This window comes from Chenopodium quinoa, unplaced genomic scaffold, assembly GCF_001683475.1.
Source record: "Chenopodium quinoa cultivar QQ74 unplaced genomic scaffold, ASM168347v1, whole genome shotgun sequence".
Lineage (NCBI taxonomy): Eukaryota > Viridiplantae > Streptophyta > Magnoliopsida > Caryophyllales > Amaranthaceae > Chenopodium > Chenopodium quinoa.
In genome coordinates this window covers 5692376-5705543 of record NW_018743212.1, presented here as the reverse complement: position 1 = coordinate 5705543, position 13168 = coordinate 5692376, and the positions used below count along the sequence as shown (strand labels likewise).

At 38.4% G+C, this 13168-nt stretch overlaps 1 protein-coding gene across 10 annotated transcripts; it reads right to left on the bottom strand.

The window, feature by feature from the left end:
* Positions 1 to 732: 732 nt before the first annotated feature.
* LOC110734532 lies at positions 733 to 8473 on the bottom strand. Of its 10 annotated transcripts, none has more exons than XM_021914698.1 (6): positions 8009 to 8456; positions 7788 to 7843; positions 6183 to 6371; positions 3175 to 3283; positions 1610 to 1982; positions 733 to 1515 (listed from the first exon to the last, which is right to left on the bottom strand). In XM_021914698.1, the coding sequence occupies exons 4-6, from the start codon at positions 3181 to 3183 to the stop codon at positions 1145 to 1147; spliced, it is 753 nt and encodes a 250-aa protein (XP_021770390.1). In that variant the 5' UTR covers positions 3184 to 3283; positions 6183 to 6371; positions 7788 to 7843; positions 8009 to 8456; the 3' UTR covers positions 733 to 1144. The 10 variants fall into 10 exon arrangements, 7 of the variants coding, with proteins under 7 accessions (XP_021770390.1, XP_021770389.1, XP_021770393.1 ...); XM_021914697.1 differs by having other exon boundaries at positions 6183 to 6347; XR_002513858.1 differs by lacking the exon at positions 1610 to 1982 and having other exon boundaries at positions 6183 to 6347; positions 8009 to 8473.
* Between the last annotated feature and the right edge of the window lie 4695 nt (positions 8474 to 13168).

Below are 13168 nucleotides of genomic sequence, written 5' to 3'. Positions count from 1 at the left end.
GCTGAGCTCATTAATATTAGTGTATTGATGTCGCATAACCAGCTAGTTAGTGTTGCTTACTTTTAATTCCACTAGTTGTGGTCCCGCGCGCTTCGCGCGCGGCACCATAATGGTGGCGGTTATTGTTAGTAAGGATTGTATCCGGCGGTTTTGTTACACGGTAATTATGTTTACGTAGTGTGTGTATGTTGTAAGAATTTAAAGTATTAAAAGGCAATGTAAGAGAGAAATTGTGCATTCTAAGTTATTATATGAGGAAGATGTGATTTAAATTACGTTATTAGAAAGAAGTTGGTAAATCTATTTTTTGTAGCAAGTGAATAAAGTTAACATAATAGCTTAACTTCAGATTGAAGGCAACGCCCAATTCATAGGAGCAGTTTAGTTCAAAAGGTGGTCATTTATGTTTTGAAATAATTGCTATTATTTGCATAATTGTTCTTTTATGCTTTTTGTTCAATATCTACATAAACACATACTACATTTTGTCCTTGTTGGTTGAGAATCGTATTTGTGGCTACTGCTGTTTTACAGGTCTGTCTGTCTCCGATAACTAATTCTTGCTTTCTACGTCCTACAGGGATCATTAACCACTAATGAAGCTGAAGTAAAAAAATAGCAGCCGGAGGCTGTAAAGTTGTATCCTGTCTATTGATTGAAAAGTATATACTAAAAAACACTCATTTCTTATATTTTGCATTTTGGGATAAATATAATCATAAAAACTTTTAATTTAGCATAATATTTATATTTTATATATGTTGATTTATGAATGAACATTACATCAGTGTATTTTTCTAATAATCAACATACTACCCTTTGTAGTGTTTTCCAGGAACATTAACTATTGTACATGTTCTTAGAAAATTCTTCAAAAGATTTAACTCAACAGAATTGCAACCCTATTTACATTGGATATTCTACCTTCATCTAAACTTATTTTAATGCAATGCTGGAGCAATACAAAATATACAGAGGATTTTTTCTCCTCGTGTTTAATAGATGTCACTGATGTAATTATCATGCAAGCAATTTTTTTTCATAAAAAGGGGGTGACAGTACCACACCTTTGAAGTTTTTCATAGTAGCTAGTTCATTTACCTATATACATTGCTGTTTTTTTTTTATTTCCTGCCAATATCTTTCAGTGATCTGTGACATGATCATTCTTGGGTGTAGACGTTTTTGCATCACTGTCTGGTACAGCATTAGTTGGGTCCTTGGTGGCAGAGTCATGATCTTCATTTTCAACAGATTGTGGTGTTGTGAGACGGAGTTTTTTTCGAACAACACTTTGTTCACAAACCGAGTTAGGTTTCGTGTCTTCATTTTGTACTGGAGTCATTGGAGACAGTTTGTCTCCACTCTTGCATGTGCGACAGAGTGTTGTCCACTCAGCAGGTGAAACCTTAGGAGAATTCACAGTAGCAGGTGTTTCGGCAGTTGAATGTTTCAGGGGCTTGTTTTTCATGTTTCTGTCAGCAATTCGATGGCCTTCATCAGCTATAACAATACCTGGAAATAGGGGTATAGGTGTATTAATTTGCAAGAATTACCATGCATAATTTAGAGAGCTTATTTTATAATAAATATGTGTTAGAATTGATACCTTTTGATGGCAATGGGAATTTACAGAAAGTTGTTTCTGAAATTTTATCTTTCCCTTTGTCTCTTATTTTTGAATATGTTGAATCTTCGTATGTAGCTGTAACATTATCTTCTTTATTAACTGAAGTACTCACATAGGGCTTGGTTGGTGTTAATTCCACATTCATATTTAAATCTGAATATTCAATTTCTTCACTTCTTGCAACAGTTGATTTTGTTAAATCCTTTTTGGATGCATCTTCAGCGGTCTCAATTGTTTTGAGTGACCATTCTAAAACACTGCTTGAACCTAGGGAATTAGATGGACTGAGTTTGAAGAATGTTGTATTTTTCCTGAGTTTTTGTTCAATTGCTTGAAAGGCAACCACATCACCCTACAGTACATTTGTAATTAGTATATATATTATCAGTGTATTTTATTAACAATATTCTTTATAAGTAAAATATTTACAATTTCTTTTAAGTTATATGTAAATTTAATAGAAGTTTTATGTAAAAGAGCCATACAAGATCTTTCATTGTTTTGATTTCAGCTGCATTCATGCTGAACAATTTCATAACCTTAAAAAAAACCCAAAAGATTTAACTGCCTAGTAATCACTCCAAGGTTATTTTTCCTAAAGTAGCTAGCCATTTCTTTACTACAGCATATTTTGCTATTTTAAAACCAATCTTTGTCTATCACCCATTTTGGGGAATAACAAATGTTAGAGGAAAAAAAATGAATGAGGTTAATTGTACCCTGTACACTTTCATAACCTTAAGATGGATCTATACATTTTCAGATCTAGAAAAGAAGAAACATGTCCCTATGGCTGGACACGACAGTTGGACAAAAAACAAAAAGATTTAGCTGCCTAGTTAACACTCCAAAGGTTTTTTTTTTTTAAAGTAGATGGTCATTTTTTTTACTACAGCATATTTTGCTATTTTAAAACCAATATTTGTCTGTCATCCATTTTGGGGAGTGCAGTAAAGGTAGAGCAAGGACAGGGGAGGTGTAGTGACATCAAGGAAGAGTTGGCGAAGACGGAGCGAAGTTCAGGGAGGTGATAAAGATGCTGGACAATCAGAAAAGAGGAGTAGAAGAAAATGGAGAAAAAGAAAAGAAAAAACTATAAAAGGAAAAGAAAGTGGAAAACAAAAGAAGAGGAAGAAAAAGGAGTGAAGGAACACGGAGAAGAAGAAGTTAAAAAAAAAACGAAGGAAGAGTTTGCCAGCCAACTCAGTATCATATATTTCTTGCACTTTTTCAAACACTTTTCTTCCAACACCTTTCCCTTCAACAGGACGACCATCCTCATACATGAGATTGACATTTTTAATAAATAAGTCGTCACATATCCTAGTGCATACAAAATTAGCATTTATCTCTTTTTAACTACTTCTAATGCTGTTAATCAGGCAGATGGGCTTATAATAATGCGAATGAACAAGTTTTTGCATAACAAAGACAACCTTGGAGTAAAGCTAAAAAAAACAGGCTACTGAAACTCCAGCCTAAGTAACCAGTATCCTATATTGTAAAAGGCATTTAAAAGAATACAAAACAAGGCAGTAACTTACAGACAACATAAAGATAGTTCAATGCCGAACAATCAAAGGGCGGAGTGAAGGTCAAGGATAGCTGGCGCTCATCGGGCAAGGTTTCTGAGATGTGAGTCTTGGGACATACCTTTAAAAAGACCAATTGGAACCAGAAGCTGTTAATGAAGGTGTTTAAAACTCAATAATGAAATGGCTTAACGGAGATGCAGCGACATCAAGGGAGAGTTGGCAAAGGTGGAGCAAAGTTCAGAAAGATGAGGAAGATGCTGAACAATCAAAAAAGTGGAGAAAAAGGAAATGCAGAAAAAGAAAAGGGAAAGGGAAAAATTTAAAAGGAAAAAAAAGAGGGAAACAGAAGAAGGAAAACAGAAAGGAGTGGAGGAACAAAGAGAAGAAGAAGTAAAGGAAAAAACTAAGGAACAGTTTGCCAGCCAACTCAGTATCATATATTTCTTGCACTTTGTCAAACACTTTTCTTCCGACACCTTTTCCTACAACAGGACAACCATCCTAAGTAACCAATAATTGGATAGTTGGATAAAACCAATAATTGATAGCCCAATATTTTATGAGCTTTACTCCAAGGTTGTCTTTGTTACGATATAGGATAGTTGGATAAAACCAATAATTGTTTAAAACCAATCTTTGTTTGATTTTTCTTAGTTTATGCTAATTCCATCTGGTATTATTCTTTCGTCACTTCATAATCCTCTACAAGTATATTACATTATTCTTCTTTTTTTTCTGAATTCATAATTGATTAAAAAGAGATAGTTGGACAAAACCAATAATTGATAGCCCAATATTTTATGAGTTTTACTCCAAGGTTGTCTTTGTTACGATATAGGATAGTTGGATAAAACCAATCTTTGTTTGATTTTTCTTAGTTTATGCTAATTCCATCTGGTATTATTCTTTCGTCACTTCATAATCCTCTACAAGTATATTACATTATTCTTCTTTTTTTTTCTGAATTCATAATTGATTAACTCTATTCAAATTCAAATTCAAACCAAATCTATTCAAATGTGAGTCTTCTGACACACATTTGAAAAGTCCAACTCAGTATCATATATTTCTTGCACTCTGCCAAACACTTTTCTTTCAACACATTTCCCTACAACAGGACGACCATCCTCATATATAAGATTGACGTTTTAAATAAATAAGTCGTCCCATATCCTACCACATACAAAATTAGCATCTATCCCTTTTTAACTCCTTTTAATGAGATTAATCAGCCAACTCAGTATCATATATTTCTTGCACTTTGTCAAACAATTTTCTTCCGACACCTTTCCCTACAACAGCACAACCATCCTCATACATGAGATTGACGTTTTAAATAAATAAGTCGTTCCATATCCTAATGCATACAAAATTAGCATCTATCCCTTTTATACTACTTCTAATGAGGTTAAATAGGCAGATGAGCTTATAATAATGCAAATGAACTATAGCTTAACGGGAATTCCCAACATATATTGTACTAATTAACACTTAATCAGATCTAGCAAAAAAGAAACATGTCCCCTATATGGCGCGCGCGAATCTAGCAAAGAAGAAACATGTCCCGATGGCTAGACACGAGAATTGGATTAAAAATAAAAAGATTCAGCTGCCTATTAATCACTTCAAAGTTAATTTTTCTAAAGTAAATGGTCATTGTTTTCACTACAGAATATTTTGCTATTCTTAAACCAATTTTTGTCTATCACCCATTTTGAGGAGTGCTGACGAAGGTGGAGCAAGGTCAGTGGAGGTGCAGCAAGGTCAAGGGAATGTTGGCGAAGGTGGAGCGAAGTTCAGAAAGGTGAGGAAGATACTAAGCAATCAGAAAGTGACAAAGAAGAAAATGCAGAAAAAAGATAAAACAGAAAAAGAAAAAGCAAGAAAAGAAAGATTAAGAGAGACACAGAAGGAGAGAAAGAGTAAGGAGTGGAGGAACAAGAAGAAGAAGTAAAAGAAAAAACTGAGGAAGAGTTTGCCAGCCAACTCAGTATCATATGTTTCTTACACTCTGTGAAGCACTTTTCTTCCAATGACATTGATGTATTAAATAAATAAGTCATTCCATATCCTTGTGCGTAAGGCCGGATGATTGTTCATCTTCATAATTACAAGAGGAAGAAGTGGAAGAACAAAGAGAAGAAGAAGTAAAAGATAAAACTGAGGAAGAGATTACCAGCCAACTCAATATCATATGTTTCTTACACTATGTCGAGTACTTTTCTTTCGACACCTTTACCGAACTTCATATGCAAAAATAACTTTATTAGCATCAAACATCTATAACCGAATTATATTCATTTATGTCTTGTTGTGATTAATACTTTAAATTATACACCTAATAGAAATTCAATTCGGCCTATTAAACACTTATATCTTTTTTTTATTATATTATTATCTTTGTTTTATGTAATGTCAAGTACTCTAAATAGTATATTATAATAAGCTATTAATTAAATCAAAAAATATTATAAACAATATCAAGCAAACAATTAATTATCCATATTATAATAATAACAACTTAATTATCCATATTCTGTACACCTCCACCACCACTGTTTTTGTTTGAAACTCTTTGTTATGGATATAGCTAAGAATATTATGGGAAAAATCAAAATTAAAGATAATAGTGGCCTTATTAAATAAAAACGTGGCCAATTATTTAGGCATGGAGGGAGTAGTGTATTTTTCATTAATTGCTCAGTATCCTTCCCCAAAGAGTCAACATGAAAACCAAAAACTTCTTATATAGCTTTAGATCTATTAGGAGGACACTCAAAATTGAGAGGCAACGAGAATTCATAACCCTTCACCCAAAAAAAATCTCTCAAGGGTTATGAAGGATAGCTAAAAACATGATGCAGCAGATGATGTTTTCCAAAGAATCCTACAGCTCTGATTTGAGGTAATATATATAGACGTGGTGGGTGTTATGAAATCAAAGTGAGTGTAAGACCTAGAGACAAAAGATAAACCATGAACTTCTACAATATTCAAGCATCAACGTGAGGAAATACCTCTGATATAGCAGATGAAACAGCCGACCAGTAAACAGTATGTTCTGTATATTGAGACTAACCAAGCCAATCCATCGTACTGATCCTAACAACAGCTACAGTCCCTACAGATTTTATGATATCTTACCATGCTTGTTCATCTGTCTGGAATCTTCCAAAAGAGAGCTACAGCACAGAAAAATCAATCACCTAGAGATGAGATTCATGAGAAGCATTCAAATACAGCAGAAGAAAGTACAATAAATGACAATGGAGAAAGATAACAAAGGTAAAGATAATGATAGAAATTGGCTTCGTTCTTTTCACCTTAAAATATCTTATTTGAAGTTGTCTAAAATTAAAATTTAGTTGTAAAATGAAAATGGTAACCCTTTCCCCTTATGTGAACTTAACCAATTGAACCTTCATTTCTGGATTATATTAGCCCTTGTCTAAACTTATTTTTCTGTATTCTTGAGTTGGAATTCATTAACTAAGGAGAAAATAAGTAAAACTAAAGAGAAGGTGCACTAGGTAAGGTAGTTACCCTCATTTTTAGGGAAATCTATACTCAAGGGCCAAGGGGGAGGCTGGGTGGGCTGGTGGGGAACTATTACCCTTATTTGGAGGGTAGCCATTCCCCCATCCCTTCCTCCTCCCTTAATTACATCACCTCCACAAAACGTTCTTTTAGTTTTCACTAATCTCCCTAATTATTTAACCTCAACCCAAGCATGCCCCAAAACTTGTTTCTCAATGTGAAAAGCAAAGCCTGATTAACAAAACTAACAGACTAATTAGATCAAATCAATGCATCACCCCTTTACTTAGACTCTGACCATGCTGCAAGTATTTTGGAATCACTCTGGATTCTGTATATGGGTGCTCTAAAGAGCCAAAAAAATATAATTACTGCCATTATTGAAACTCAAAATCTCAGATGTTACACACTCAACATCAACTAATGAACTACATGCACTTATATTTGTCATATTAATCAAATCAACTATAACTCCTCACAAAATTAAAAGACTAATATACATAACCCAATTGCATGGTTTTTTTTCCCCTTTCCTGCGTTTCGTCTCAACTCTCAAGCATGCAACATTGCAAACAGCCGCCAAAAGATCTAATTATCGCCATTGTTAAACCTCATCCTCCATTGTTAGACCTCCAACATCAATTGCATGCTTTTATATTTGTCAATTAAAATATATAATCTCACACTTTAATCACTGTTTTTATATTACACTTTCTAATTTAAATTAGCTCAACCAAATCTAAAAAAAAACCAGCTCACTGACACCTTCACCAAAAGCAAAGCGTTCAACTACATGCAACAAAGAACATAAAAAACCCAAATAAAAAAAAACAATCGAAACCAGTAAAATTCAAAACTCAAATAAAAAGCACAAAAAATTCAGAAACAATCGAAATCGGTAATAATCAAAAATCATAAACCCAAAAAATTAAACAAATCTACACTAAATCACCTCATATAATAAGCTTCAATGCCGAACAAACAAACAAAGAAGAAAGAACAAAGAAACAGAAAAAAAAACCCAAGTGAAAAACCCCCTAATTTGATTTGATAAAGTGTATCAATTGTGAATTTAGAATTAATACCTTCACAGTAGATACACCCAGCTCACTGACGCCTTCACCAAAAGCAAAGCGTTCAACTGCATGCAACAAAGAACATAAGAAACCCAAATGAAAAAAACCTATCGAAATCAGTAAAATTCAAAACTCAAATAAAAAAACACAAAAAATCCAGAAACAATCGAAATCAGTAAAGACCAAAAATCAATAAACCCAAAAAACTAAACAAATCTACACTAAATCACCTCATATAATAAGCTTCAATGCCAAACAAACGAACGAAGGAGAAAGAGCAAAGAAAAAGAAAAAAAACCCAAATGAAAAAATAAGCAAATTGAGAGAGAAAAGAAGAAGGATAGAGAAAAGAAAAAGGATAGACTGAATACGAAGAGAGAGAAGAAGAATAGAAAGAGGAAAAAGAAGCTGCAAAACAGTGAAAATCAGAATACAATGGCAAGACCGTAAATAACACTCCAAGCCGAGGGTATGGACGGAAGGACAATGTCCTACTGTTCATAAGACCAGTGCCGGTGGTCTACTGACATTTAAAGAGTAAATGATTGATCTTTTATTGATTGGATCCAAAAAGCTGCTAAAGTAGAGCAAATCTTTGTATACCAATTAATGCATGTAAATCTCTCAAAAGAAAATTAATTGAACGCAAAAAGCTGCGAATCAATATCCGTGTATAAGTGTCGTCTTAGTATTATAATTGCAACTTACACAATGAAAAGGAAGAGACATAATATAAAGGTATGGAGTAATAACTAATTTGCCATTACATTTTTGTGGGCAAAAACATACAAGAGTTACTTTTAGAAGTCATTTTTGTAGTGTTTGGCTGATATGTCTTTGTATTACTCCCTCCGTTTTTCAATAAATACTTCATTTTTTTTGGGCACATATAACAATTGAAAATTAATAATCTATTTATTGAGACGATTCCAATAAATATATTCGCAAAACTATATTTTTTGTCATGTGTTTAGGGTAAAATTACCCTAGACACGTGGCCCAATAAAAGCTTGCCACGTGTCAACCTATCAACGGTTAGTAAACAGGCTAATCAGCCTGTGACACGTGTCCTTGTACACGTGTCATTTTTGAGGTACAGTTCTCCCCTACTATAAATAGCAGGGGTAGACCTCATTTATGGGATCTAATCATTTTCCAACCACCAACAAAACACAAATCCCCTTGCAAACGCTCTCAAATCGAGAAGCATTTATTGTCTTAATTCCTCATTAAGAAAGATACTAACTTAATCTTCGGAGGCGGAACACCCCAGCCCCAGCCAAAGGAAGAAGCATACTAGGAAATTGTAACTCTCCCGTAGGACACATAAAAAACCCCCAAACATCTGGCGCCGTCTGTGGGGAGAGTACTTTCTAGATGACTTCAGAACCTGTACTGCCGGGTAAAGGTAGTCAACCTGCTGGTGAGGCCGAGGTCCACTCGGACTAAGATACAGCCGACAACTATGAGGTTGAAACTTACACCGCTGCCGATGGTTCTTTTAGAACCAAGCATACTCGTTCTAAAGACAAAAGGGAACGGGCAGAGCAACAGACAGGCCCAAACCATCCTGTCAGGGGACCGCTTGGGTTAACTCCTGCTTCAGAAGGAGCCACCCCAGTCTCCAGGGATGAACTCATAAGCATGATGATGAGTTTCAAAGGGGAAATCAAAGGCATTCTAGATAACACAGCCGGCCCCCGTAAGGGTCAGACGGAAGAAAGGCGTCCTGGAAAAAAGACGGCCCGGACAGTGAAAGGTAGAGCGTCTACCCCGCACCCGAAGTCAAAGGTGCTGGCTAGGCCCATTGATTTCTCAAAGATTCACACTCCCATGGATGGAGCCAGAAAACCCGTCCGGCACATACAGCCGGATGGAACAAAGAAAGTCTATTCTGATGCTCGGACGCTCATTCAGGATAAAAAGACTCAGCAACGCTTCGAGTCGGCTTCAACATCGACCTTTCGAGACAGCTTCAATGTCACATCAGGGAGGCACTCGAGATCAAACAATGACAGCCGGACGAGCGAGGTTTCCGCTCGATCCGGCCCTCATATCATCCAACCGGCATTGCATGGGACACCATACACGCCTTTTCAATCTCCATATTCACAGCCGGGTCTTTTCGGGGGGCAGCAGCAGCCGCCTGTCCAGCCTATGGACTGGCAGCTCCGGCTGCTCAACCTTGGGGAACAGCCAACGGCGTTTTCCAGGGAAATCACCGAGATGGCCCAGCCGTCGAAAATTTAAAACGTGTTGGTGGGTGCCTATGACGGTACCACCAACCCGGAAGATCACCTCATGGCATACACCAACCTGATGTATTTGCAGGGTTTGGATGATGCCTCATGGTGTAGGTGTTTCCCGGGAACATTGAAAGGGATTGTTCAACGTTAGTTTGGCAACCTCCCAGCCGGATGCATCAATAATTTCAGGACGTTGGCCTACTGGTTTACGTCCAACTTTTCTATGAATATTCCTGCCAAGAAAACAAGCCTTGATTTAGGGGCAATTCAGCAGGGAGATAAGGAAGGGCTCCGGTCATATGTCAGGCGGTTTAACCTGATGAGGATCCAAATCCATGGATTGTCTGATGACGTTGCCTACATTGATTTCTTTAAAGGCCTAAAAGACGGGTCAACTTTTAAGTTTGACTTGGTTAGGAAGAGGGTCTCTAGTCTTCACGAGGCGCTTATGAAGGTGGAGGCTTACATTCAAGCAATGGAACTCTGTGCTGTGAAACTTCCAACGGATTACAAAAGATCCGACAAAAAAGAGAATCGGCCTACCCAGCCGGCCAAAAAGGAAGAAAATAAGAGAAAGGGGGTATGGGCAGCAAACCCATCCGGACAACCTTTCCAGAAAAGAAAGAGGTCGGATCCATATGTGCCAAAGTATGAATTCAACAAGGATTGTGCCTTCATTCTCAAAGAAGTAAGGGACCGGTTGAATCTTGAAAAACCGGCTCCCATGAAGAGTCCCGTGAGCGCCCGAGATAAGAGCAAATATTGCCTTTTTCATGAAGAAATTGGCCATGATACTGAGGGCTGTTTTAGCCTCAGGCGGCTCTTTGACCTGCTCACTGATGAAGGGGCTCTCAACTCCTATTTATCCAAGTCAGAGGGTGCTACCAAACAAGTAAAAGGACCACCCCCAAAAACACCGGCTAATCAATCCCATACGGATGAGGATACCATCCTAACCATAGCCAGTGGATTTACGGGAGGTGGGCCTACCATCCGGGGCACGAAGGATAACATTAGGAAACTGGTCAACTCAGTGGATGAGGGCCAGTCGTCTAAATATTCATTTCCGGAAGTTAACATCTCCGAGAAAGATAGAGGAGAGGTTAGGCGGCCTCATGATGACCCCATAGTCATCGAGTGCAAAATCGCCAATCAACGAGTTGGCCGGATCTTAATTGATACTGGGAGCTCATCTGACCTCATAAGCTACCGGTTCTTAGAAAAACTCAAGTACAAGCCCAGTAGCATGCATCCGGGCTCATACCCTCTTGTTGGCTTTGGGGGAGGAGTAGTACATCCGGTGGGCATGATTGATCTACCCATCCGGTTCGGAAAAAAGGGAAAGGGCCAGCACATGGTTGTCAAGTTTCTTGTTGTAGGAGAGCTGAGTGCCTACAACTTGATTATTGGCCGCCCAACACTTAACATCTCAAAAGCAGTCATCATCCCATCTCTAATGTTGATTAAGTTTGAAAGGGATGATGGCACAGTCGGTTCCTTGAGTGGGGACCAAAAGATGGCGAGAGAGTGTTACCTCTCGGACATCAAACCAACGCTTAACACAGACGGTCAAGAGAAAGAGATAGTTGAACTTGACGACTGTGATCAAAGCTCACCGGCTATTAAGCCAGCCGGTAAAAAGAGGAAGGCGGACCAAATGGCACCTGTAAAGGAGAAACAATGGCAATCACTGTCAGGGGAGAGGCCAGACGGCCTTCGCCCCCAGCCGGCTGGAGAAATAATTGACATTGTCCTTGAAGACAGCCGGCCAGACAGAACCGTCAAAATTGGGACGGTTGCTTTTGAAAACTTGGGACCTGACTTGCTCCTTTTGCTGAAGGAGTTCAAAGATGTGTTTGCCTTTTAAGTAGAAGAGATGCCGGGTGTAAGTCCGGATCTTGCTGTTCATAAACTCGCTGTGGATTCTAAGAAGAAGCCGGTCAGGCAAAAGAAAAGGAACCATGGCGAGGAAAGGTCACAGGCGGCAGCAACTGAGGTCAAGAAACTCTTAGATGTTGGGTTCATCCGGTAATGCTACTACCCGGATTGGGTAGCCAATGTTGTCCTTGTGAAAAAGCCGAATGGAACCTGGCGGATGTGCGTAGATTACACGAACTTAAACAGAGCTTGTCCAAAAGATAGCTACCCGCTTCCAAAGATAGATCATTTGGTAGACTCTGCAGCCGGCCATGCCCTGAAAAGTTTTATGGATGCCTACTCTGGTTTCCATCAGATACCCTTGTGGAAGAAAGACCAAGAAAAGACGGCTTTCGTCACAGATCAAGGGCTATACTGCTACACGGTGATGCCGTTTGGGTTGAAGAATGCGCCTGCCACTTTCCAACGAATGATGAACTCGGTCTTTTATGATCAGATTGGAAGGAATGTGGAGGCGTACATCGATGACATGATAGTCAAGTCAAAACTACAGGCGGATCATCTAGCTGACCTCCGAGAAACCTTCACCACCCTCAGGCGGCATAAAGTCATGTTAAACCCAAAAAAATGCGTCTTTGGAGTTGAGTCTGGGAAGTTTCTTGGATTCTTGATTGATCAGAGAGGCATAGAGGCCAATCCGGACAAAGTACAGGCGGTGATTGACATGCAGTCGCCTCGTACCGCCAGGGAGGTTCAAAAGCTTACCGGTTGCCTGGCGGCATTGGGGAGATTCCTCAGCCGGTCAGGTGACAAGTGCCTCTACTTTTTTCAAGCAATCAAAAAGAGGTCAAGATTCGAATGGGGTGAAGAGGCTGAGACGGCATTTCAGAGGCTAAAACAGCACTTGCATTCTTTGCCAAGATTAGTGAGTCCCCTACCCCAGGAGGCTCTCTATATGTACTTAGCCGTCTCAGATCATTCCCTAAGTGTCGTTCTCCTTGCTGAGAGAGACGGCAACCAGCTCCCGGTCTACTTCATCAGCCATGTCCTCCGGAACGCTGAACTCCGCTATCCCATGATCGAAAAATTCGATCTGGCTTTGTTCAAAGCAGTCAAGCGGTTGAAACCTTATTTCCTGGCTCATCCGGTTACCGTCTATACTGACCAACCGCTCAAAAGGCCTATGACCACTTTAGAGTCATCCGGAAGAATGATAAAATGGGCTGTGGAAATTCAAAGTCTAGAAATCACTTTCGAACCTAGGCG

Bases quoted from the DNA above. Each gene is read 5' to 3' on its own strand.
- LOC110734532 (XM_021914698.1), bottom strand. The intron at 1,516-1,609 runs GTATCAATTCTA...CCCTATTTCCAG, and splicing joins ATTCCCATTGCCATCAAAAG to GTATTGTTATAGCTGATGAA.